A 26367-nucleotide genomic window follows, 5' to 3' on the forward strand; every position below is an offset into this window, starting at 1 on the left:
CAGCCCTTCCCCAGGGTGGGAGGCTGTAATAGAGAGGAACACCCGTGCCCGCCTGCACCCTGCCCCTGGCACCTCGTCACAGAGTTCACGTCCAGGCAGATCACATTAGAGTCATCCAAGAGGTGCAATAGTGGAAACAGGAGTGGGCGGGGGAGACCACAGGATCCCCAAAGTCCACTTCCTCCTTTCACAGCTGAGGCAGCAGAAGATACAGATAAGAGCTGAAGTTATGGCCGGGTGTGGTGGCTCATGCCTGTAATCCTAGCGCTTTGGGAGGCCGAAGCGAGTGATCACCTGAGGTCAGGAGTTCGAGACCAGCCTGCCCAACATGGCGAAACCCCGTCTCTACTAAAAATACAAAAATTAGCCGGGCATGGTGGTGGGCACTTGTAATCCCAGGTACTTGAGAGCCTGAGGCAGGAGAATCACTTGAACCCGGGGGGCAGAGGTTGCAGTGAGCCGAGATTGCACCACTCACTCCAGCCTGGGCAAAAGAGCGAGACTCCATCTCAAAAAAAAAAAAAAAAAAAAAAGCTGAAGTTACTGGTTTAAATCCTGGTTCGACCGCTTAACAGCTGTGTGACCCTGGGCAAGTTGCGTCATACCTCTGGACCTCACTTTCCTCATCTATAAAATGGGAATAGCAATGTCATGGCCTCTAGCTGTTTTAAGGATTAAATACGTAGGAAGTTCTTAGCCCAGTGTTTGGCACATAATAACAAACCATAATTAATATTCTCGTAGATGAGGAGATTGAGTCCCAGAAAGGAGAAAGGGGGAGGGCTCGCCCAAGGTCAGCTCCTGTATCAGAGCTTGGAACAAGGTTCTCTGATCCCATTGGGTGCTCTCACACCTGTTCTGTGCCTGATTAGCACCAGGCAGGGCTGAGGGGCACTGGGATGACCTTGACAGTCCCTGTCCTCAGCCATCATACACTCCAGAGAAGACTGCACTCTGGAGCAGAGTTCTTAGCTCAAAGCATTCCCCCTTTCCGGTGCAGAGGCAGAACATGTGATCAGACCAGTGGCCTAACCATGCCAGACTGGGGCCAGGCAAGGAGAGTGTTGCAGGTGGAATCGTGTTCCCCAAAAGGGCATGTTGAAGTCCTGGCCCCCAGTACTTCAGAATGTGACCTCATTTGGAAACAGGGTGGTTGCAGATGTAATTTGTTCAATTAAGATGAGGTCATACTGAAATGCATGGGACCCTAGCCCCATATGACTGGTGTCCTTATAAGAAGAGACACAGAGGAGGGTGCCATGTGTAGACAGTAGCACAGGAAAAATGCCATGTCAGTGAGAAAGGGGGTTTTGGGAATGAGAAGGCTTTCTGGATGTAAAGGTCAGGTTGGTGTGTCAGGGACAACCCCTTCCTGGAAACCTTGGGCTGAAAGAAAGGGACTGGGACCTACCCTGATGGGATGACCGTGATACAGTGAGGACAGCCAGGCTGGTGGAGGCTGTGCAAGGCAGGGGTGCTGGGTCATCTGTCCCTAAAGTGGGTAGCCCTCAGCTGGGTAAGAGGCTGGGTTACTGAGAAGGAGAAAAGGGAAGGCAGCTGTTAAACGGGCTGCTGACCTAGGAATCCCACTGCAATGAGAGAGTTCTGGGGGGAGGGTCTCTTCTCCCCCTCCCACCAGAACCTTCAACTGTCAAGCACCGAGTTAGCCACAAGCATGCTGTCCTCCCCAGGTAGGCACTCATGGGGCCTTGCCCCACTCCTGTACCTCCTGCAGGCTAGAGCCTCCCCCCAGGGGAGGAGCTGTGTCCCGCATCAGACTGGGTGCCCCTTAAGGGTACAGACAGTGACTCTTCCATCAGACTGGATGCTCCCTAAGGACAGGACCTGGGCCTCTTTCTCAGACTGTTTGGGGAAGGATAGGCCACTGGTGGTCAGACTGGGTGGTAGGCCGGGCAGGAACTCTTTCTCCTCTCCACTGACAGTTGGAGTTGGGGAGAGGAGAGGGGCCGGCCATCCCGCTGTCATGGCTGCTGGGGAAAAGGGTTTGTGTGAAAAAGCCCACGTAGAGAAGAAGACTTTAGGGAACAGAGAGAACCTCTCCTAAGCCTAGAAAAGCAGGTCCCTCAGCCCAGGAAGATGAGATCCTCAGGGTGGCAGGGGCAGGACTACCTGAGGCAAGCCTGGGACCAGACTCCAGGAGATGGGGGAGAGTGGGCTGGGGGGAAGGGGAGGGCTGGGCAGAACTGAGTTGTTCCTATGGGGCTGGGGTGCACAGAGGGCAGCCAGCCTTGGCCAGCAGAAGGTCAGCCCTGTACCTCACCCTCAGCCTGAGACGCCGTGAGACCACGGGCCCCTAGACCCAGCCTCCCAGCTTCTCAGGCCCTCCCTGTTTACCTGACTCTAGGAAGTTTAGGCCTAGCAGATGACCCCAAACCCAGTCCTTGTTCTTCAGAAGTGCCCTGAGCCCAGGAGTTCAAGACCAGCCTGGTCAGCACAGCAAGACCTCATCTCAAAATATAGTTTATTTATTATTATTATTAATTATTAGTATTTATTATTTTAAAAGTTCCCTGAGACAACATCTTAGTTTTTTCCCAGTGCCAGAAATCAAACTGTCCTTAAATCTACAGTCCTGTAATAACAATGTATTGCATTTAGAAAATCACTGAGAGAGGCCAGGCACAGTGGTTCACACCTGTAATCCTAGCACTCTGGGAGGCCAAGGCAGGTGGATCATCTGAGGTCAGGAGTTTGAGACCAGCCTAGCCAACATAGTGAAACCCTGTCTCTACTAAAATACAAAAATTAGCCGTGTGTGGTGGCAGGTGCCTATAATCCCAGCTACTCGGGAGACTGAGGCAGAAGAATCTCTTGAACCCAGCAAATGGAGGTTGCAGTGAGCTGAGATCGTGCCACTGCATCCCAAGCCTGGGCGACAGAGCGAGGCTCCAACTCAAAAAAAAAGAAAATCACTTACATTAGATTTTAAGTGTTCTCACCACAAACAAATAACAAATATGTGCAGTAATGCAGATATTAATTAGCTCAACTGAGCCATTCCACAATGAATACATATTTCAAAATACCATGTCGTACACAACAGATATATACTTTTTTTGTCAATAAAATAAAATAGATTTAGTTAAAAATGATCTGGCCGGGCGCGGTGGCTCATGCCTGTAATCCCAGCACTTTGGGAGGCTGAGGCAGGCGGATCACAAGGTTAGGAGATCGAGACCATCTTGGCTAATGTGGCGAAACCCTGTCTCTACTAAAAATACAAAAAATAAGCCAGACATGGTGGTGGGCGCCTGTAGTCCCAGCTACTCGGGAGGCTGAGGCAGGAGAATAGCGTGAACCCAGAAGGTGGAGCTTGCAGTGAGCCAAGATCACTCCACTGCACTCCAGCCTGGGCGACAGAGTGAGACTCCGCCTCAAAAAAAAAAAAAAAACAAAACAAAACAGTAATAACAACAACAAAAAACGATCTACAGGTTCTCAGTCTGATGGAGGAGACAGGATGTGCAGCTGCAGCAGAAAGCTTCCTGTCCATTCATGCCTTTGAACATGCAGCAGCCCCTGCTTTCCGCGCTTCGCGGTTTCAGTTACCCGCTGTCAACTGCAGTCTGAAAACATTAAGACATTTTGAGAGAGAGTGACCACATTCACATTACTGTTATTATATTATTACATTTGTTATACTTGTTATGGTTAACTGCTTACTGTGCCTAATTTATAAACTAAACTTTATCACAGGTATGTGCATAAAGGAAAGACATAGTATTGATATATACAGGGTTTGGTACGACCCACAGTTTCAGGTGTCCACTGGGGGTGTTGGAAGGTACCCCTAGGGATAAGGGGAGTTACTGCGTTGCTCTGGCCATCTGTCTGTGCTTCCCACAGGCAGCCTTGGTCTGTCTGTCTCAGCCTGCTCACGCTCCTAGCCCATGTGACAGCTTGGATCTTTCTCCCTCTCTAAAAAGATATTTTCTTTTGTTTGTTTTTTTTGGTGTTTTTTTTTTTTTTTTTTGAGATGGAGTCTCACTCTGTTGCCCAGGCTGGAGTGCAGTGGCCCAACCTTGGCTCACTGCAACCTCCACCTCCCGGGTTCAAGCGATTTTCCTGCCTCAGCCTCCTGAGTAGCTGGGACTACAGGCACGTGCCACCACACCCAACTGATTTTTGTGTTTTTAGTAGAGATGAGGTTTCACCATGTTGGCCAGGCTGGTCTTGAACTCCTGACTTCAGGTGATCCGCCCGCCTCAGCCTCTCAAATTGCTGGGATTACAGGCGTGAGCCACAGTGCCCAACCTAAAGACATTTTCCATGACAACTGTGGTGGTGTGGATAGGTGTGTCAGTCCTTCCTACAAATCAGAGCTGAGTAATGACCTCACACCCTGGGGACTGGGTATGCAGCTTCGAAGCAGGGTTTGGGGGCCAGCCAGTGAGAAATGGCTTGTTGGGCTGGGTGGTGACTAGGGGACAGAGGGCTCTGGGGAAATGAGACAAGGGAGGTAAGATGGAACCTGAATTGCCTTGGCCTGCCCTCTGATGTTCTTTCAGTCTTCTCCAACAACAGCATCTTCCCTGGTCCTTCCAGGCCCCCAGGAGAGCTCAACACCCTCAGTCCTCTGAGCAGCCAGGGTGGAGGCTGCCTGGAGTGACTGCACGGTGGAAGGGCATGGAGTGGTTTGCCTTATCGTGTGAATGGCCTTAGATGATTCATTCAACCCAGGTTTGTCAACCCCAGCTCTCTTGACATTTTGAACTGGAAAATTCTTTATTGTGGAGACTTTCCTCTACACTGAGGGGCGCCCAGCAGCATCCCTGGCCTCTACTTACTAGATGCCAGTAGCTCCCCTGAGACCTGCCCCAGTTATGACAACAAACACTGCCTCTAGACATTGCCACCTGTTCCCTGGGGGCCATAATCACCTCGGGTTGAGAACCTCTGACTCAGTCTCTCTGTGGAGGCCCTGGCTTCCACCCAGCTCAGATGGGAATAGTCATCCTGGTCTGCCAGCTTCACCGATAGGGATCAGGGGCTGAAACAGAAGTGTTCAGCTCTCCCCTCTCAGGACTGCTTTCCACCCTTCCCTCGGAACCCTCTTCATCTGAAGGGGGCCCCACTGTTTATCCCCCGCCCCCGCAGCCCCCCTCACAGTCTCTTTGAACAAAGACACACACACACACACACACACACACACACACACACACTTGTAATCATAGCCTGAGAGGGTGAGGGAGCTTTCATTACCATTTCTAAGATAATCCCAGAGGGCTTGGGTTAGAAGAGACAGGGTTTGAGGAAAATGGAGGGAGAAAAGAGCGAGGAGAACTCCCAGACTCTGGCTCTACCCACCCTCTTCCCTGCTTCCCAGCCCTGATGCTTCCAGAACCAGGACGTCAAAGTGCACCCCACCCTCAGGGGAATGAGATGTGCTTAGAGTAGGGAAAGGGGGATAGTCATTCCCCCACAGAACCTCCCTGATGATCCCATCAACCTAGTGGCCCCTTTTCATGGCACTTTCTCCTGTCTTTGTGGGCCATGGAGCTGAACCTGGGGGAGGAATCGCATGGGAGGATCTTCTCCACGCTCCATGTTGGGGGCGCAGTCACCTTGACCCCTCAGTACCAGCCCAGAATAAATTCTCCATAAAACATGCCTAACACGAGTTAGGGTTTGCTCTCAGGAGCTCAAACCAGTGGCAAAGACAGACAAGCACACACATGACTCCAATATTGGAGTCATATCACTAGTATCATTAAATCCTATGATGGAGGGACGCATATGTGACACAGAGCACGGGCCACGTGATCCTAGAAGGAGCTCAACAAATACCAGTTGACCAACCAGGTCAGTGGGGAGAAGGTGACTAACATTTTCTGAGCACCTGCTAAACTCCAGTCTTTTTCACACGTTGCATTCTTTAATCCTGAAACACCCTCGCAGGTAGAATGCAGCAGCCTCTATACACAGGTGAGGAAACCAAGGCTCAGGGAGGTCAAACAACTCACGCAAGGTCACACAGCTAATTCTCTGGCTCCAGTGCAGCCCAGGGCATTAGCTCTGCTGAAAAGGGACAAGCCACCCCTTTTCCAACACCTTTATCCATCCTCAACACCCCCTGTCAGCTGCTCCACACAGGGGAAGTGACTTCACAAAGACCACACACAAGTTGCAGTACGGTGGATGAAGGGGCCGCACCGAGGCCAGTTGACTCACTCATCCCTCTCTAGCACAGCCATGGCTCCTCACCATGGTGACCTCCCAGCAAGGCAGCGAGCCTGATGACTAAGAGCATAGAACAGCCTGCCCTGACTCTAATGCCCACTGAGTCTGAGGAATTTCAGCCTCTCTCTGCCTCAGTTTCTCTGCCTATAGCAGGGAAGTTATAAGAGTAAGCCTAACCAGTGGGGTTGTTGTGATGATTCAATCAGTTAAAGCACATAGGGTGTTTAGAATAGTGCCAGGCATGTAGTGAGCCCTCAAACGCTGCTAACTATTATTATTTTTAGAAATGCTATATAAGGACTCACTACTCATAACTGAGGCAGGATTCCTAATATCTTCTCATCACAAGCCAAAGGCTCTATTGTCATGAGCCCTCAAACGCTGCTAGCTATTATTATTTTTAGAAATGCTATACAAGTGCTCACTACTCATAACTGAGGCAGGATTCCTAATATGTTCTCATCACAAGTTACAGGCTTTATGGAGAAGCAAAATTCAGGATCCTGAGTCTCCTCAACCTTGTTATTTTTTGTTTGTTTGTTTGTTTGTTTTTGAGATGGGGGATCTCACTTTGTCACCCAGGCTAGAGCGCAGTGGAAGGATTACGGCTCACTGCAGCTTCCAATTCCCAGCCTCAAGCGATCCTCCCACCTCAGCCTCCCGAGGAGCTGGAACCACAGGCACATGCTACCATGCCCAGTTAATTTTTTTTAATTTTTATTTTGTAGACACAAGCATCTCACTATGTTCCCCTTGCTGGTCTTGTGAGGCTGAGGAGGGAGGATTGCTTGAGCTCAGGAGTTTGAGGTTGCAGTGAGCCATAACTGTGCCACTGCACTGCAGCCTGGGGAACAGGGTGAGACTCTGTCTCAAAAAAGTGTATCTATATTGAACACTTACTATGTACTCAATACAGCAGCAGGAATACAGCAGCAAACAAAACAGACAAAAATCCCTGCCTTCACAGGCTTTCACTCATGAGGGAGGTAAACAATAAACAAAATATATAGTATTTTGGGGTTGCTGCAGGATAGGGAGTAGGGGAGGGGTGGGAGACAGAAAACATCTATGAACAATTAACCACAATACCAAGCAAGGCATCCATTCATTCATTGCAAACATTTTTCAGCCAGCATTTTGAAACTCAGTAGTATACAAGGTGGCCTCGCTCTCTCCTCTTGAGAGCTCACAGCCTCACAGAGGAGGCAGACAGGTCAACTCAGGGAAGGCGGGTAGTGATGAGTGTCCTAACAAAAGTGTAGGATGCTAGTGCAGCCCCAAGTTCTGCGCGGACACCATACGGGAGGCTTCACAGAGGAGGCAGCATCAAGCAGGCACTGGGAGGCTGGACAGGACTTTTTCCCAGTGGACCCAGTGTGAGCATGGGATCAGGAATGATTGCAGGCAGAGGCACAAGGATGGGAAGAGGAATGAGGATAACCTATGCAGAAAGGCATGGGGCCAGATGGCAGGTGGCAGCCTGGTTTGGGTTTGTCATGCTAACAAGGGAGAGACATCTAAAGTATTGGGGAGGGGGAACAGTATCTATAATCAGGTTTGCATTTTATGTTATGTTATGTTATTTTTACTTACTTATTTATTTTTGAGACACAGTCTTACTCTGCCACCCAGGCTGGGGTGCAGTGGTGCTCTCTCAACTCACTGCAACCTCCACCTCCCAGGTTCAAGCCACCTCCTGCCTCAGTCACAGGAGTAGCTGTGACCACAGGTGTGCACCACCACACCCGACTAATTTTTGTATTTTTAGTAGACACGAGGTTTCACCATGTTGGCCAGGCTGGTCTTGAACTCCTAGCCTTAAGTGATCTACCTGCCTCAGCCTCCCAAAGTGCTGAGATTACAGAGGTGAGCCACCATGCTGCCCCAGGTTTGCATTTTCAAAATCTCAGCTAACACTGCGGAGAACTAGTGGGGGAGGAGGATGTTAGAAGAAAGGGGCCAGTTAGGGAATCATTCTTCTGGCCTAGATTTTTGCTATTTAAGGTTAATTTATTGAGCGAGTTTTGTGTCAGAAACAAATGCAAACACTTCAGAATATCACCCATCTCACAGGTGGAGAAGCCAAGGCACGGGGAGATAAAGTGATGTTTTGGGAGGCCTCCCTGTGAGGGGATGCTTGGCTTCCAGTCCTTGCTTACCGCACTGGATGTGGCTCTGCACAGGGGCAGCCCCTGTCGCGGGCTGTGTGGAAGAGGACAGGAGAGATGCTAAGAGGGTGCAGTAGACAATGCAAGGGACATAGTGACAGGGTCTGGGAAGATCCCCAGGTCTCTGGCTAGGTGGAGGGAAGGGGAGGATGAGGTTGAGGAGACTGCTGGAGGGACTGTCTCTCCTGGGGCGCAGAGCTCAGGAGAGCTGCTTGGACAGACAGGGTCTCCCCAAGTCTGGAACACTCAAGAGGGGTCAAAGGGATGGGTTTGTACTGGGAGTGGTGGGCCCAGGGCTGGAGGGGGCTCTGGGGGCTGGCCTTATCCTGCTGGCAAAGCGATGTCCTGAAAGTTTCTGGAAGCAGTAAAGGGTTCAAAAACTCACTCAAAGGGAGTTGGTGTGGTGTGTGGTGGGGGGAGCATATGTGATGAATTGAAGAGGGTCTTCAGGAGACGAGGCCATTTGAGGTCTGGGGGTTGTCTGAAGGCCCTGGCCTCGGAGAGTGATGGTAGCAATGAGAAATTAGGGTCCTAGCAGGGGATGCCCTTGTGAAGGACTCCGTGAGTGTTTTGATGTGGGATGCGGTGTGTTGGGATCTTGGGGGACCAGGAGAACAGGAGGTCATTATAGGACCTGAGGAAATCCCAAGGAGGTACTCGTGTGGAACAGGAGAAGGGGTTTGCTTGGGGCAGTGGCAAGAGGAAGGAGGATAAGTTCAGCAACAAATCGTCTGTCGATGCCTTTGTTAACAGAGATGGGGCGGGTTCTGCCAGCCTTCAGGCTGAGGAGAAACACTTCCCTTCAGGAGGCCCAGCATAGAGTGAAGGTTGCTAGCTTGGTCCAGGGTCTGCAGTACGGACTGCACCCCGCGCCTAACCCTCACTCTGTGACCTTGGGCAAGCTGCTTAGCCTCTGGGCCTCTGCTCCCTTTTCCAGTAATCAGGGTATTGCAGGTACCCCCTTGTAGGGCTGGCGTGCCTGGCACAGAGACGGTGCTCAGTGCTGTCAGCTCTGCTGTTATAACTAGTCTCCTGATTCTGTCACTCAGGGGAGGAGGAATAACTGAGACCTCTTGCTTCTAGGGGACTCACCCTTCTGTGGGCTCAATCAGGGTCTCACCTCTAAACAACCCCAGACCCCTGCTGTCCTCCCTGTAGCTGCGCCCCAACCCAGTTCTTTTCCTCATTCTAAAATCTTCCTACACCCCAGCCCCAGCTGGGCTCTGTTTAACTTTAGACCACAGCCTTCCTCCCCTCCTCCCACTCTCTTTCTTATTCTAGGACCGAGTCTTCCGGAGTCAGCAGAAAGCCTGGACGGATCGCAGGAGGATAAGCCTCGGGGCTCATGTGCGGGTAGGACTGCAGACTCAGTCGTGGCTCTGTGGCCTCCCTTTTTCTTCCTCCTCCTTCACTCTCTTCTCTTCCCCTGGGCCTGCTGGTGGGGGAAGTCAGACGTGTTGTGTGGGGAGGGCAGCGGGGGGAGGGGAGGTTACCCTCAGGAAGGGATGTTGGCAGTTTGCAGTCCCCCTGGGGGCGGAGGTGTGGGCAGGGTGTCCAGAGTCCCAAGCCGCCTGGCAGGCCCGGGATACATCAGTCAGCCTGACTCGACTCTCACCCTGACACTCGCCCAGTGCCACCCGCTCAGCCATTACCTGACCCAACCCAACACCAGCAGCTCTTCTCTCTGCCCTCCGCTCTCTACACTCCATTATTTCCACTCTCCTTAAAAGAGCAGTGTCTAGGCCGGGCGTGGTGGCTCATGACTGTAATCCCAGCACTTTGGGAGGCTGAGGCAGGTGGATCACCTGAGTTCGGGAGTTCGAGACCAGCCTGGCTAACATGGTGAAACCCTATCTCTACTAAAAATACAAAATTAGCCAGATGTAGCAGTGGGCACCTGTAATCCCAGCTACTTGGGAGGCTGAGGCAGGAGAATCACTTGAACCTGGGAGGCAGAGGCTGCAGTGAGCCGAGATCGTGCCACTGCACTCCAGCCTGAGCAATAGAGTGAGACTCCATCTCAAAAAAAAAAATTGCAGCATCTGTTTAGATGGTCTGGAGGCCATTTAAAAAAAAAAACCACACAAAAAACAGCTTTATTGAGAGACAATTCAAATACCCTACAGTTCACCCATTTAAAGTGTACCATTTGGCTGGGTGCAGTGGCTCATGCCAGTAATCCCAGCACTTTGGGAGGCCAAGACTGGAGGATTGCTTGAGCCCAGAAGTCCAAGACCGGTCTGGGCAACATAGTGAGATCCTGTCTCTACAAAAATTAGAAGTTAAAAAATCAGACAGGCGTGGTGGCACACACCTGTGGTCCCAGCTACTCAGGAGGCTGAGATGAGAAGATAATTTGAGCCTAGGAGGTCAAGGCTGCAGTGAGCCATGATCAAGCCACTGTACTCCAGCCAGGGCAACAGAGTGAGACTCTGTTTCAAAAAAAAAAAAACCAAAGGATAATTCCAAAGTTCAATTCCAGCTGGGTGTGGTGGGAGTATAAGACCAGCCAACATGGCAAGACTCTGCCTCTTAAAAAAAAATGGAAAAAAAACCCCAAAAAACAGAGTGTATAATTCAGTGGCTTTTAGTATATTCACAGAGTTATGCATCCAACACCACAACCAGTTTTAGATTGTTTTCATTATCCTCCCAAAGAAACCCCATACCTTTTAGCCATCAACTTCTAATCTCCTATCTCCTTAAGCAACAGGCAACTCCTAATCTACGTTCTGTCTCTCTCTATAGACATTTTATATAAATAGAATCACACAATATGGGGTTCTTTTTTTTTTTTTCTTTTTTGAGATGGAGCTTCACTCTGTCGCCCATGTTGGAGTTCGGTGGCACCATCTTGGCTCACTGCAACCTCCGCCTCCTGGGTTCAAGCAATTCTCCTGCCTCAGCCTCCCGAGTAGCTGGGATTACAGGCGCCCACCACCACGCCCAGCTAATTTTTGTATTTTTAGTAGAGATGGGGTTTCACCACGTTGGCCAGGCTGGTCTCGAACTCCTGACCTCGTGATCCACCCACCTTGTTCTCCCAAAGTGCTGGGATTACAGACATGAGCCACTGCTCCAGGCCAATATGGGGTTCTTTGTGACTGTCTTTTTTCATTTAAAAAAATATTTATTTATTTATTTTTATTTATTTTTGAGACAGAGTTTCGCTCTTTTCGGCCAGTCTGGATTGCAGTGGCATGATCTCAGCTCTGCACCTCCGCCTCCTGGGTTCAAGCGATTCTCCTGCCCCAGCCTCCCAAGTAGCTGGATTACAGACACCTTGCCCCCACACCTGGCTAATTTTTTGTATTTTTAGTAGGGACAGGGTTTCGCCATGTTGGGCAGGCTGGTCTCGAACTCCTGACCTCAGGTGATCCACCCACCTTGGCCTCCCAAAGTGCTGGGATTACAGGTGTGAGCCACCATGCCCAGCCTATTTATTTATTTTTTTTAGAGACAAGGTCTTGCTCTGTCACCCAGACTGGAGTGCCATCACATCTCATTGCAGCCTCAAACTCCCACAGCCTCAAACTCCAGGGCTCAGGTGATCCTCCCATTTCAGCCTCCTGAGTAGCTGGGACTACAGCACACGTCACCATGCCCAGCTAATTAAAAAAATTTTTTTTGTCGAGATGAGATCTCACCATTTTGCCCAGGCTGGTCTTAAACTCCTGGGCTGAAGAGATCCTCCCACCTCAGCCTCCCAAAGTGCTGAGATTACAGGAGTGAACCACTGTGCCCAGCTTATTACATTTTTTAATTGCGTTATTTGTGTTTTTTTTTCTTAAGCAGAGCCCACTTTTACTGATACAGGAATGGTGGCTCACATAAACAACAGCCGGCTCAAGGCCAAGGGCGTGGGCCAGCACGACAACGCCCAGAACTTTGGTAACCAGAGCTTTGAGGAGCTGCGAGCAGCCTGTCTAAGAAAGGGGGAGCTCTTTGAGGACCCCTTATTCCCTGCTGAACCCAGCTCACTGGGCTTCAAGGACCTGGGCCCCAACTCCAAAAATGTGCAGAACATCTCCTGGCAGCGGCCCAAGGTGGGCACTGGACTCATGGATGGAAGGGAGCTTGTAGTGATCCCTCTATCACTTTTAGAATCTTAAACCCCCTACCACCCCATTCTGACCCTGGCACTAGGCCCCACCTTCATCAGAGCTGGGGACAGTTCTGAATATGCTTAAGCCAAACCTCCTAGGTAACCCTAAGAAAATCACCCACCAACCTCTGCTATCACAAGCTGCAGCTATGCCAAGTTGGTCCTGTACCCTCTCCCTGCCCCTCATATCTGTTCCCCTGGAACTTCAAGGTGGGCATATTCCCCAGCAAAAGTGGGAGAAAGGTGGGGAGGGGGTGTCCTGGGCCCCCGAAACCTTTATTCCTTTGCTGCAGGATATCATAAGCAACCCTCTATTCATCATGGATGGAATTTCTCCAACAGACATCTGCCAGGGGATCCTCGGTGAGTGGCGCACAGGAAGCTGGTCTCCACTTGGGCAAGAGGATTGGGGGAGGGGTGCCAGGGTGTCTTTTGAAGCTGGAAAACAGGGAGCCCTGAGGTCAGACAGCCTGCTTCTGTTCCCCTGTCCCTCCCCTTCTGAGGAGATGACAGTAAGAACACCGTGCATTCTTCCTGCCCCTCCCAAGTCTGGATGCCACTCCCTGCCTGCTGCAGTCTGGGTCTTGGGGGGGGAATATTAGTTATATTTGACTACATAATAAATTACCTAGGACTTAGCAACTTAAAAAAAAAACAAATTTTCTTATCTCATGGTTTCTGTGGGTCAGAAATTTAGAAGCAGAATCACTGGATGGGTCTGGTTCAGGGTTTATCAGGAGGTTACAGTCAAGACGTCTGCAACCTGTGATCATCTGAAGGCTCGCCTGGGGCTGGAGGGTCTGCTCCTAGGAGGGTGCACTTACATGGCAGGAGCTCTCAGGTCCTTGCTGGCTGTTGGCAGGAGGCCCCAGTTCCTCACCATATAGGCTTCTCCATAGGGCTGATTGAGCGTCCACACAACATGGTAGCTTGCTCTTCCAAAGCGAGTTATCTAAGAGAGAGGACAAGAAGGAAGCCATAATGCCTTTTCTGACCTCGTCTCAGGAGTTGCACATCATCACATCCACCATATTCTATTTGTTAGAAGCAAGCACTGAATCTGGTCCACACTCAAGAGGAGAGGAATTAGGCTTTACCTTTGGAAGGGAGGATGGTCGAAGAATTTGTGGAAACCACTACAGGTGCTAGAACCTGATCAATCGGGGGTATCAAACAGGAGGGCAACGGAGTCTACTCAGCCCACTCTCACAAGGCTCCCATAGAAAGCCCCAGGGTAGATCTTTCTCCCTAAGTCTGGTCCCGTTCAAGGGTTTCCTCCAGATCCCTCGTTGCCTCTTTAGGGATAAAGCCAGGGTGGGGTTTCTCTGAGACCGAATTCTGTCCCCTTGGGGCAGAAAAAAGGGCAAGTCGTGGGCAGAGCAGAGGTCAAGGAGACCTTGACCCCAGGGCCGCTGCTGTGGCTGCTGTGGTTCAGTAGGCTGGAGGGACAATGGGCTGGAGGAGGAGGGAGTTCACTTCTCCGAGGCACTCTAACAGTGAGGGGGATTGGAGCGCCCTTGATATTCCTCTCTCCAGGCAGCCAAGAGGCCATTGGTAATCATAGAAACTTTCTGCTCCCTCAACCTCAGCCTGGTCTAGGATGCCCAGCACCCTGCCCCTGGACCCCACCCAGCAAGGGCTGAGATGCCCAGGAGACAGGTGGCAATGGAGGTCTGTAGTGCTCATCTCCCATAGGATTCCCTTTAGCTGAACTTCAGGCCAGGGACACTGCCTCATACCCACTTCAATGCCTAGCTCCAGGGACCCTGCTGGGGTACATACTGAGCCCTGGGTCCCCAATATAACGTGGGTGACATGAAGGAGAGACCTCTTGGGACCTTTGTGGCCACACCAGTGTACTCACAGGGTGCAGGAAGGTGACTGGATCTGTTGGAAGAATGTGGAGAGTATTGGCTCTGTCTCAAAGAAAGCAGGTTACTGGTCAGGTGCAGTGGCTCATACCTGTAATCCCAGCACCTTGGGAGGCCAAGGCAGGAGGATTGCTTGAGCTCAGGAGTTCAAGACCAGCCTGGGCAGCATAGTGAGACTCTGTCTCTACTTATATATAAAAATTTACTTTAAAAAAAAAAATAGATACCTAGAGCCTGAGGCCAAAAGTACCTCTTTTCCAAACTCAAGAAAACAAAAGCTTGTGGCTCTCACATAATAGAAAATGTACAGCCAGGCACTGTGGCTCACACCTGTAATCCCAACACTTTGGGAGGCCAAGGCCGGCAGATCTTTCAAGGCCAGGAGTTCAAGACCAGCGTGGCCAACATGGTGAAACCCCATCTCTACTAAATATGCAAAAATTAGCCAGGTGTGGTGGCGGGCGCCTGTGGTCCCAACTACTCAGGAGGCTGAGACAGGAGAATTGCTCGAACCCGGGAGGCAGAGGTTGCAGTGAGCTGAGATCGTGCTATTGCACTCCAGCCTGGGTGACACAGCAAGACACTGACTCAAAAAAGAAAATGTACAGAAACTCACCTTACTAGAGTCTCTCTGCCTTCAGTTTCTCCCTGTTTACCTCCTTCCCGAACACTCTTTAGTGGGAGGGCTGAGGGAGGGTGCCTGTCTGCCCGGGGGTGAGAATGGGGTACAGGGTCAAGTTCCTGCTCCCCTAGGCCTTGGATTCTGAGGCCCACCCACACATATGGGGTTGCTCAGGGGTGGCAAAGCCCTGCCTGTCTTTCCAGGAGACTGCTGGCTGCTGGCTGCCATCGGCTCCCTTACCACCTGCCCCAAACTGCTGTACCGTGTGGTGCCCAGAGGACAGAGCTTCAAGAAAAACTATGCTGGCATCTTCCATTTTCAGGTGAAGAACAGTGTGAGAGCCACCGTGGCTGTGTGTGGGGGGGGGGGGGAAGAATCATACATGCTTTGAAGTTTACCTTCTTTCCTTTGGAAAAATAGCATTTATTAGGGTGGGTTTTGGGCTAATTATCAGAGAAATATCTGCCCACCAAAGAAACCATGTAAGCTAATTTTTTAAGTTCCAAAAGAAAATAGTTGTTAGCAATTTGTCGCTCTTTCTCCCTTCTCCTTCTCTTCCTCTCCACTGTGTGTGTGGGTGTGTGTGACACTGGTAGTCTTTGTCACATAATTTTTGTAATCTGCCCCTTTGACCTAGCAACATGTGGACAAATTCCCCTCCGGAGACTGTGGCAGAAGCTGGAGAGGAGGCGGGGCCGGGCTCAGGCTTTGGGTTGCCTTTCCCTCTCTATTCAGTGATTCTGGAGAGTGGAGCCTCTGACACTGGCATGTCATCAGGTCTGGCCACTAGGAGGCGCTTGATGATAGGGTTCCCACGCAAGGGGTGTGTGTTGCTACCCAGATTTGGCAGTTTGGACAGTGGGTGAACGTGGTGGTAGATGACCGGCTGCCCACAAAGAATGACAAGCTGGTGTTCGTGCACTCAACCGAACGCAGTGAGTTCTGGAGCGCCCTGCTGGAGAAGGCGTATGCCAAGTGAGTGCTGGGAGCTGAGGAAGGGGACTTGCCTTGCCTCTGTCTGGGCAGCTGAAATCAGGGGGAGGGGAAGGGGTAGCAGGACATCCCTCCCTCCCCTCACCTCCATCCTAGAGCCCAACAGTGCCTTCTCTGTGCCTGCAGGTTGAGTGGGTCCTATGAAGCATTGTCAGGGGGCAGTACCATGGAGGGCCTTGAGGACTTCACAGGAGGCGTGGCCCAGAGCTTCCAACTCCAGAGGCCCCCTCAGAACCTGCTCAGGATCCTTAGGAAGGCCGTGGAGCGATCCTCCCTCATGGGTTGCTCCATTGAAGTAAGCAAAGCATGGTCCCACCTCAGGGCCTTTGCATCTGCTGTTGCTGTCACCCAAAAGGCTCTTCCCCCAGTATCTGCATGGCCAGCACCTTCTCATTCAGTTCAACTGCCCTTTCCCCAGACTAGCCTTCCCTACCTCCCCATCTAAAGTTGCTGTCCCCACCTTATTTACTTTCTTTTTCTTTTCTTTTCTTTCTTTCTTTCTTTTTTTTTTTTTTTTTTTTTTTTTGAGACAGGGTCTCATTCTGTCTCCCAGGCTGGAGTGCAGTGGCAAGATCTCGGCTCATTGCAAGCTCCACCTCCTGGGTTCAAGTGATTCTCCTGCCTCAGCCTCCCAAGGAGCTGGGATTACAGCTGCGTGCCACCATGCCTGCCTAATTTTTTGTATTTTTAGTAGAGAAGGAGTTTCATCATGTTGGCCAGGCTGGTCTCGAACTCTTGACCTCAAGTGATCCACCCACCTCGGCCTCCCATAGTGCTGGGATTACAGGCATGAGCCACGGTGCCTGGCCAGCCCTGTTTACTTTCTATCTGGTTTTTACTTTCTCCCCAACATTTATTGTGACCTGAAATTATCTTGCTTATCTATGTTTTCACTCATAGCCCATCTTCTCCAGATAGTACTCACATTCCATGAGGGTAGTGGCATTCTTTGTCTCATTCACTGCTGGACCCTGGAACTTAGGAAGGAGCCCAGCATGCAATAGGCACCCAGCTAACATTTGCTCGACGAAATACATGAACCCAGGGTGCTACATATGACCCTGCATTCTTGGCAATGAAGACATGTCTCCAAAAATGTTTGTACACAAATGTTTACAGCAACTTTATTCATTATAGCCCCAAAATAGGAAACAACCTAGATGTCCTTCAATGAGTAAATGGTTAAACAAACTGTGTTGATTACACACTGTGGAATACTACTCAGCAATAAAAAAGAACAAACTATTGATACTCAGAGAAACTAGGACAGATCTCAGGGGAATTATGCTGAATGAAAAAAGCCAACCCTAGCCAGGTGCAGTGGCTCATGCCTGTAATTCCAACACTTTGGGAGGCTGAGGTGGGAGAATTGCTTGAGCCCAGGTGTTCGAGACCAGCCTAAGAAATATAGTGAGACCTCATCTCTACCGAAAAAAAAAAATTAATTAGCTGAGAAAAAAGAAAAAAAAAAAGACAATGCCCCCCCCAAAGGTTACACACTGCATGATTCATGATATTCTTTTTTTTTTTTTTGAGACAGAGTCTCACTCTGTCACCCAGGCTGGAGTGCAGTGGTGCGATCTCGTTTCATTGCAACATCCACCTCCTGGGTTCAAGTGATTTTCCTCCCTTACCCTCCTGAGGAGCTGGGATTACAGGCGCCTGCCATCACGCATGGCTAATTTTTGTATTTTTAGTAGAGACGGGGTTTCACCATGTTGGCCAGACTGGTCTTGAACTCCCGACCTCAGATGATCCGCCCGCCTTGGCCTCCCAAAGTGCTGGGATTACAGGTGTGAGCCACTGTGCCTGACCTTAAATGACATTCTTGAAATGACAAAATAATAGAAATTAAGAACAGATGAGTGGTTGCCAGGGTTTAGGGAAGGGGAGTCGTGAGAAGAGATGGGTTTGGTTATAAAAGGGTGACTCAAGGGATGCTTGTGGTGATAGAAATGTTCTATATCTTGACTGTGGTGTTGGCTACACGAAACTACACGTAATGGAATTGCATAGAGCACACAAAAGTGAGCACTCATAAAACTGGGGAAATCTGTATAAGGTTTACGGATTGCATCCATATCAACATTCTGGGCCAGGCACGGTGGCTCACACCTGTAATCCCAGCACTTTGGGAGGCTGAGGTGGGCAGATTGCTTGAGCTCAGAAGTTTGAGACAAGCCTGGGCAACATGGCAAGACCCAATCTCTACTAAAAATACAAAAATTAGCCGGACATGGTGGCAAGAGCCTGTAGTCCCAGCTACTCAGGAGGCTGAGGTGAGAAGCTCATTTGAGCCTAGGAGGTTGAGGCTGCAGTGAACCGAGATCACACCACTGCACTCCAGCCTGGGTGACACAGTGAGACCCTGTCTCAAAAATAATAATAAAGCCAGGTACGGTGGCTCACGCTTGTAATCCCAGCACTTTGGGAAGCCGACGTGGGCAGATCACCTGAGGTCAGGAGTTTGAGACCAGCCTGGCCAACATGGTAAAACCCCATCTATACTAAAAATACAAAAAGTTAGCCAGGCGTGGTGGCGGGTACCTGTAAGCCCAGTTACTTGGGAGTCTGAGGCGGGAGAATCACTTGAACCTGTGAGGCAGAGGTTGCAGTGAGCCGAGATCTCACCACTGCACTCTAAGAGCAACAAGAGTGAAGCTCTGTCTCAAATAATAATAATAACAATTTTTAAAACGTTCTAGTTTTGATATTTCACTGTAGTTTTGCCAGATGTTACCACTGGGGGAACCTGAGTATGGGATACATGGGATTTCTCTGTATTATTTGTTACAATTGCATGTGAATCTGCAATTATTTCAAAATATTATAATAATTTAAAAGTTTAGTTTAAAAAAATTAACCTGGAGAGCTCTCCCCTTCCTTTGGGTGCCCAGTCCAGGTCCTCCATGCCCTCCATGTCCTCCCTCCCTCTGTGTTCTGTAGGTCACCAGTGATAGTGAACTGGAATCCATGACTGACAAGATGCTGGTGAGAGGGCACGCTTACTCTGTGACTGGCCTTCAGGATGTGAGTCCTGAGAAATGCGCCCTACCCCGAGGACCCTGAGAAGGAGGAGAACGTCTCCCTGACCCCATAACTCTGACCTTTAACCATCCCCGCCCACCCAGGTCCACTACAGAGGCAAAATGGAAACACTGATTCGGGTCCGGAATCCCTGGGGCCGGATTGAGTGGAATGGAGCTTGGAGTGACAGGTAGGTCAACCCAGGTGAGGGGTGGTCGGAGGATACAGCAGGCGGTGCCAGGTGGACCTACTGGTGTCCCATCTGGGAGAACAACCTGTACCACAGGGCAAAGCTCCTCCCTCTAGATTCTCCATCTAGCTCCGCACCCCAGCAGGCAGACATTCAGGGAAGAGGCAGTCCCCTGGAGAGGAAGGAGGTGCCACGTGACCTCCGCCCCTCTCCTTCCACCGCCCATCTCTGCTCCAGTGCCAGGGAGTGGGAAGAGGTGGCCTCAGACATCCAGATGCAGCTGCTGCACAAGACGGAGGACGGGGAGTTCTGGTCAGTGTGGTTTGGGGTGGGCTTCTTACCACCACCCCAGGGCCTGGTCCTTCATCTCCCTGCTCTGCTCCTCTCTGTGCCTTGGATGGGGAGGCTTGGGGTGGTTGTGGGGGGTTGTTCAGGGAGAGGGAACTGAGGATGCAAGTGTGCTGCTGACCGGCTCCACCCCCACCCCACCACAGGATGTCCTACCAAGATTTCCTGAACAACTTCACGCTCCTGGAGATCTGCAACCTCACGCCTGATGCACTCTCTGGGGACTACAAGAGCTACTGGCACACCACCTTCTACGAGGGCAGCTGGCGCAGAGGCAGCTCCGCAGGGGGCTGCAGGAACCACCCCGGTGGGTGAGGGGGTGAGAGGGGAGGGGATGTGCAGGGAGTGAAGGATGGGCCACGGCTCACCATGAAACCAGACCTGGGGCACAAGTCACCAGTCAGGGTCTATGAAGTCAAGGGTTAGTCAGATTTCACAGCCCCTGTGGAGGAGACAGCTCCAGTGTGGCTGGGGAAGCTCAGTCCACCCTGGGAAGGGCGTGGCCAAGGGAAGCCCCCATATAACCATGCTGACCCACTTCCACCACAGGCACATTCTGGACCAACCCCCAGTTTAAGATCTCTCTTCCTGAGGGGGATGACCCAGAGGATGACGCAGAGGGCAATGTTGTGGTTTGCACCTGCCTGGTGGCCCTAATGCAGAAGAACTGGCGGCATGCACGGCAGCAGGGAGCCCAGCTGCAGACCATTGGCTTTGTCCTCTACTCGGTGGGTGCCTGGCTGGTCCCCACCGCCACTCACTCTCTCCCTCACCTGGCCTCACTCCTTTCTTTCTTTTTTTTTTTTTTTCGAGACAGAATCTCACTCTGTTGCCCAGGCTGGAGTGCAGTGGCACAATCTCCATTCACTGCAACCTCCGCCTCCCCAGTCCAAGTGATTCTCGTGCCTCAGCCTTCCCAGTAGCTGGATTACAGACATACACCACCATGCCCAGCTAATTTTTGTATTTTTAGTAGAGACGGGGTTTCACCATGTTGGCTAGGCTGGTCTGGAACTCATGACCTCAGGTAATCTGCCTGTCTCGGCCTCCCAAAGTGTTGGAATTACAGGTATGAGCCACCACGCCCGGCCGCCTGGCCTCACTCCTTTCTCCCCAGGGCCACTTCCTGCCTGGGAGAGGGACAGGCTCCAACAGGCTTCAAAGCCCTGATTTTTTTTTTTAAAGACAGGCTCTCAATCTGTTGCCCAGGTTGGAATGCAGTGGCGCGATTACGGCTCACAGCAGCCCTGACCTCCCAGGCTCAAGCAACCCTCCCACCTCAGCCTCCTGACTAGCTAGGACTACAGGCAATTGTCCTGCTAGTTTTTTTAATTTTTTGTAAGATAGGGTCTCACTATGTTGCCCAGGCGGAGCCCTGACTCTTGAATGGTGCTTTGTGCTTTTCAAGCCAGAGCTGGCAGTTTTCTCTTCACAGATTTTATCCTTTGTGCCAGGCATTGTTCCAAAGGTCTTAGGAATACTAACTACTAACGCCTTTAAGGAAGCGGAAGGAGCCTGCAGGCCAGAGACATGAAGTCACTTGCCCAAGCTCACACATCCAAGGGTCAGAGGCCAAGCCCATGTCCTGATTCCCAGGCGCTCTGAGACTTTTCCACAGGCCCCCCCCCAACAATCCATCCCCCTTGTCTGCCCCACCAGCAGTACTCACTCCAGGAGCCAAGAGAAAGCCCTGATAAGCATTTCCCAAGCCAAACCATGCTTTGCAAAATTCTCCAAATTCTCCAAAAGAATGTTGTTCATTCACTTGCATTCCCTTATATAAGCAAGTATTTATGGAGCATCTACTGTATGCCAGGTCCCTGCCCAGTCTCCAGGGGTTCAATAGTGAGCAAAACAGACATAAGCCTTGCCCTACTCTTAGGGCTATTAGTCCACCAGGCCAACAGACTGGTGCCTCAGGATAACATTTTTGCTGGGGGAGGTGGCTCATGCCTGTTATCCCAACACTTTGGGAGGATCACTTGGAGGATGCCCAAGGAATTTAACACCAGCCTGGGCAACACAGCAAGACCCTGTCTCAACAACAACAACAAAAAAATTAGCTGGGCATGGTGGCACACACCTGTGGTCCCAGCTACTCGAGAAGCTGAGGTGAGAGGATCACTTGAGCTCAGGAGGTCGAAGCTGTGGCGAGCCATGATTGCACCACCGCACTTCAGCCTGGGCGCAGAGTGAGACCCTGTCTCAAAGACATTTTCAAGGTTAAAAAAGCTCAGGAAAGACTGCTCCAGCCTGAGCTCTCTGGTGCACACAAGCACACTGAGGTGCTGATAAGCCACCTCTGCAATACAGCAGCAACCTGTTTAACTTGGTTTAACTCACATTTTACAAACTTATTTGTCCTCGATCTTCAATTTTAGTAATCTTCTATTCACTTCCTGCAGGATATGAGTGTTCCACGGAAAAGCAAAACACTGTCCTAGATTTTTATCCTAGCTCCTTCACTTTTCAGCCGTCTGAGGTTGGACAAATCACGTCACATCTTTGGGATTCTGTTTCCTTCCCTTAACCTGGAATGATAAAAATCTACCTTGTATAAATTGTACTTTCCTATCCAAAGCTGAAGGAATTTTTTTTTTTTTTTTTGAGATGGGTTCTCACTCTGTTGCCCAGGCTGGAGGGCAGTGACATGCTCATGACTCACTGCAGCCTTGACCTCCAGCTCAAGCAATCCTCCCACCTCTGCAGCAGAGGGATTGTTAATGCCAGGACCTGTGAACTGTCAGAGCCCGTGCCCCACTCCACCACCAGTGTCCCAGTGCCCTTAATACCCCTCCAACAACACACACACAGACACAGACACAGACACACCCTATACACATCCCACTTGGCTTCTGAAGGCCTGAGGCCCTTCACCACCCTAGAGATCTGACTCTCCTCTTTCTTCCCTTCCCAGGTCCCAAAAGAGGTACAGAAGATAAAGATGTGGGGCTTGTTCCTGGACACATACCCACCCCACCCCTGGCTGCAAGTGGATTGGCAAAGGGTGGAATTTGGCGAGAGGCTCTGGGGGTCACTGGGTTAGGATTCCAGCCCTCTTCGGGGCTGGTAGGGGTCGGGAAAGGAAGAGACCCTATTGGAGTTGCGGGCCACTTAGGTGGTGTCCAGGCCAGGTCAGTTGGTGGTGGCACCTACCTCCAACCCTGCCCGGCCAGGCTGTTCACCCTGGGGGACCCTCCCTCCCTAACCTCCCATGCCAGTCTTGTACCCACTTCCAGGATGCATATAGTTTCAGAACATCCAGGATGTCCACTTGAAGAAGGAATTCTTCATGAAGTATCAGGACCATGGCTTCTCAGAGATCTTCGCCAACTCACGGGAGGTGAGCAGCCAACTCCGGCTGCCTCCGGGGGAATATATCATTATTCCCTCCACCTTTGAGCCACACAGAGATGCCGACTTCCTGCTTCGGGTCTTCACCGAGAAGCACAGTGAGTCATGGTAAGGGGCTGCAGCTCACTGCTCCAAGGCCCGCCACCCAAGAGCTGCAGGATATCAAGCTCAGGGAGCTGCTGTTGGGTCCTCCCTCACTTTGTCCCTATTTTATAGTCAGGGAAACTGAGGCATGAGAAGGTGAAGTCCCAGTTAGTGGCAGAACCAGAACTAGAACTAGAACCCAGATTCCATGGAGCTGCCCTATATTGCTTCAAAGACATGACATGACCCCCAGAGCCTCCCTCCCCCTGGTAACTCTTGAGCTTTCAATCATTTTGCCCAGGGAATTGGATGAAGTCAACTATGCTGAGCAACTCCAAGAGGTGAGGGGAGGCTGTAGGGCTGGGGGTTGGAAGGAAGCTCCTGGGCCTGTGAAGGAAGTTTTCTGACCAGGTCCCTTTCCTGCTCCCTTACCCCCAGGAAAAGGTCTCCAAGGATGACATGGACCAGGACTTCCTACATTTGTTTAAGATAGTGGCGGGAGAGGTGAGCAGGCCATGGGCGGAGGGCTGATGGGAGGGGGATGAGGGGCTGGAGGGGCCCGAGTGGGGTTCACAGTTCCCCTTCCTAGGGCAAGGAGATAGGGGTGTATGAGCTCCAGAGGCTGCTCAACAGGATGGCCATCAAATGTGAGTCTTCCGCTCCTGCTGCACATGACCCCTCCCCCATATTTTGTGCCCCTCTTGATCACTCCCAGTGCCCTCACGATACGTCATTTACCCTGTCTCTCCTTTCTACCCCTTCCCTTCCTCACAGTCAAAAGCTTCAAGACCAAGGGCTTTGGCCTGGATGCTTGCCGCTGCATGATCAACCTCATGGATGTATCCTCCTGTCCAGTGCTCTCTTGGCCCTGTCGCCTGCCTACAAGCCTGGCCCAGAGATGGCCACCCTGGGCCAGCCATGTCCTCCTCCCTGATGGGGATTAGGCTCTGGGGTAGCAGAAGATGCCAGTTCTTCTGGCTGCTACAGTACCGGAACCCCAGGGCTTGTGTGTCCCCTCAGGAAGCCCCGCTGCTTCCCTGTCCCCTGGGATGCCTTCTTCACTCCCTGCTCTGCTGTCCTTGACCACATTCTAGAAAGATGCCTCTGGCAAGCTGGGGCTTCTAGAGTTCAAGATCCTGTGGAAAAAACTCAAGAAATGGACGGTAAAGGGCACGAAAGGGGCAGCCTCCAGGGGTGAGGAAAAGAGGGTCTTAGGAGAGATGGAACTAATGAGGGGAAGCTAGAACCCAAGCCCTAACCACACACACACACACCCAACCACACCACACTCACTCACACACACATACACACTCACACACAGACACAACCACACCACACACACACACACACACACACTAGAAAAGGGTCTGTTGGAGTGTGGCATATTACCCAGTCAAAATATTTTATAACAAGTATAGCTCAGGTATCATCTAGTCATGAAGGATGCACACAAAGAGCGCTGGGCAGGGCACCAGTGCCCCCGACAACCCATGCTTGGAATTAACCCTTAGGTCATCAGATGATAGGAATATCAGGAGTGGGCCAGGGTTGGAGGGGGGCATGGGGTCTTAGGCCACTGCTGTGAGCCAACTGTCCTAAAGTATTTCTTTTTTTTTTTTGAGACGGAATCTCATTCTGTCGCCCAGGGTGGAGTGCAGTGATACGATCTCTGCTTACTGTAACCTCCGCCTCCTGCCTCAGCCTCCGGACTAGCTGGGATTACAGGCATGCACCACCATGCCCAGCTAATTTTTGTATTTCTATTAGAGACGGGGTTTCGTCATGTTGGCCAGGCTGGTCTCAAACTCCTGACCTCAGATGATCCGCCTGCCTCGGCCTCTCAAAGTGCTGGGATTACAGGCATGAGCCACCGCGCCCAGCCTCAGTCATTATTTCAACCACCATGCCATGCACGTGGCCCTACCATATCTGTCTGTCTATTCAGGACATCTTCAGAGAGTGTGACCAGGACCATTCAGGCACCTTGAACTCCTATGAGATGCGCCTGGCTATTGAGAAAGCAGGTGGCCAAGGGTCAGGAGTGGGCCTTGGGGCAGGGAAGAGGATGGCAGTGTCCAGAGGCCCAGACTTTTCCCCTCCCCACTTCTCTCTCTCTCAGGCATCAAGCTGAACAACAAGGTAATGCAGGTCCTGGTGGCCAGGTATGCAGATGATGACCTGATCATAGACTTTGACAGCTTCATCAGCTGTTTCCTGAGGCTAAAGACCATGTTCAGTGAGTTAGGCATCTACCCACTCCCCAGCCTAGGCCAGGGGCCGCGGGCCCTTTCCCAAACACCCACCCTGATGGGTGCTGCTCCAGAGCCCCTCCCCCTTACAAGGCACACATGAAATGGGTTCAAAGCCCAGCTCCGCCACTTGCTGGCAGCGGTGACTTGAGCAAGTCACTTAATCTTTCTGTGCCTCCATTCCCTCCTCTTTAGAATGTGGATAATAATAGTACTGCCCTCAAAGGACTGAGGTGCAGGTTAAACCAGTTAGTCTATGGAAGGCACTCAGAACTGGGCCTGGCTTCTGGTGAGGCTATGTGAGTTGCTATCATTAATTCCCCACTGGGCTAGGGGATTTATGTGGGGAACAGCCAGGAACAGCTGGTGTCGCCCCTTCCTACCTAGTTGGGAGTGGTTCTTTTGGAACACTGACTTAGCACTCAGCCCCTCTCCCCCGCTTCCTCTGTAACACAGCATTCTTTCTAACCATGGACCCCAAGAATACTGGCCATATTTGCTTGAACCTGGAACAGGTACTTGGAGAGGGGTGGGAAGGAATCTGCAGGATTGCACCTGCCTGCCCCTCAACCCCACCCCCACCCAGCTCTGCTGTCCCCGGGCCAGCATCCTGCCCCCTTCTCTTCCCACCCTGGGATCTGCGTCGTGTCTCCGCAGTGGCTGCAGATGACCATGTGGGGATAGAGGCGCTGTAGGAGCCTGATCATCTCTACCAGCAGCAGCAGCAGCGAGGTTCTAGCCCGGGAGGGTGGGGTGCTTCTTGTAGCCCTCAGCTCTCCGGTCTCTGCTGATGAAATGGGCTCCAGGTGGCAGTGCCCGGGTCCCAGGTGCCGTGTTTACTGCAGCAGTGGGACCTCCATGCCCACTCCGCCAGCTCAGAGGCTTTCTCTTTTTTCCCCAACCAGGCTTCTGATGGCTGGCTTTCCCCCACCATCGCTCTCTCAGAGTATATTTTACTAAAGAGTAGCTGATGCTTCCCCAGGGTCCCCCTGGCTGGGGAGGCCAAGAATAGGGAAGGGACTTGTAGCCCGTTTCTTACCCTCCATGCTGGCTGTCCTGCTCACACCTACCTGCTGACCACCCATCCTCGAACAGCCTCTCTCTTTTCCTCCCCATCTGTGGACACTATTCTAATAAATAGCACATGCCATTGGC

General features: G+C 51.4%; 1 protein-coding gene across 1 annotated transcript; it reads left to right on the forward strand.

The window, feature by feature from the left end:
• The first annotated feature begins 1646 nt into the window (after positions 1-1646).
• Positions 1647-26367, forward strand: CAPN11 (calpain 11). Its single transcript, XM_054492960.2, has 23 exons — positions 1647-1691; positions 9651-9722; positions 12165-12415; positions 12768-12837; positions 15171-15289; positions 15809-15942; positions 16087-16255; positions 18907-18990; positions 19092-19177; positions 19415-19489; positions 19672-19832; positions 20075-20253; positions 22443-22454; positions 22776-22987; positions 23265-23304; positions 23402-23467; positions 23553-23610; positions 23738-23802; positions 24058-24126; positions 24909-24987; positions 25083-25199; positions 25669-25727; positions 25870-26367. The coding sequence occupies exons 1-23, from the start codon at positions 1676-1678 to the stop codon at positions 25894-25896; spliced, it is 2220 nt and encodes a 739-aa protein (XP_054348935.1). The 5' UTR covers positions 1647-1675; the 3' UTR covers positions 25897-26367.

This window comes from Pongo pygmaeus, chromosome 5 (assembly GCF_028885625.2).
Source record: "Pongo pygmaeus isolate AG05252 chromosome 5, NHGRI_mPonPyg2-v2.0_pri, whole genome shotgun sequence".
Taxonomy (NCBI): Eukaryota; Metazoa; Chordata; class Mammalia; order Primates; family Hominidae; genus Pongo; species Pongo pygmaeus.

Coding starts and splice junctions, on each gene's coding strand:
- CAPN11 (XM_054492960.2), top strand. Junction 12,416..12,767: donor TCTCCTGGCAGCGGCCCAAG/GTGGGCACTGGA, acceptor CCTTTGCTGCAG/GATATCATAAGCAACCCTCT. Junction 18,991..19,091: donor CTGTGACTGGCCTTCAGGAT/GTGAGTCCTGAG, acceptor CCGCCCACCCAG/GTCCACTACAGAGGCAAAAT.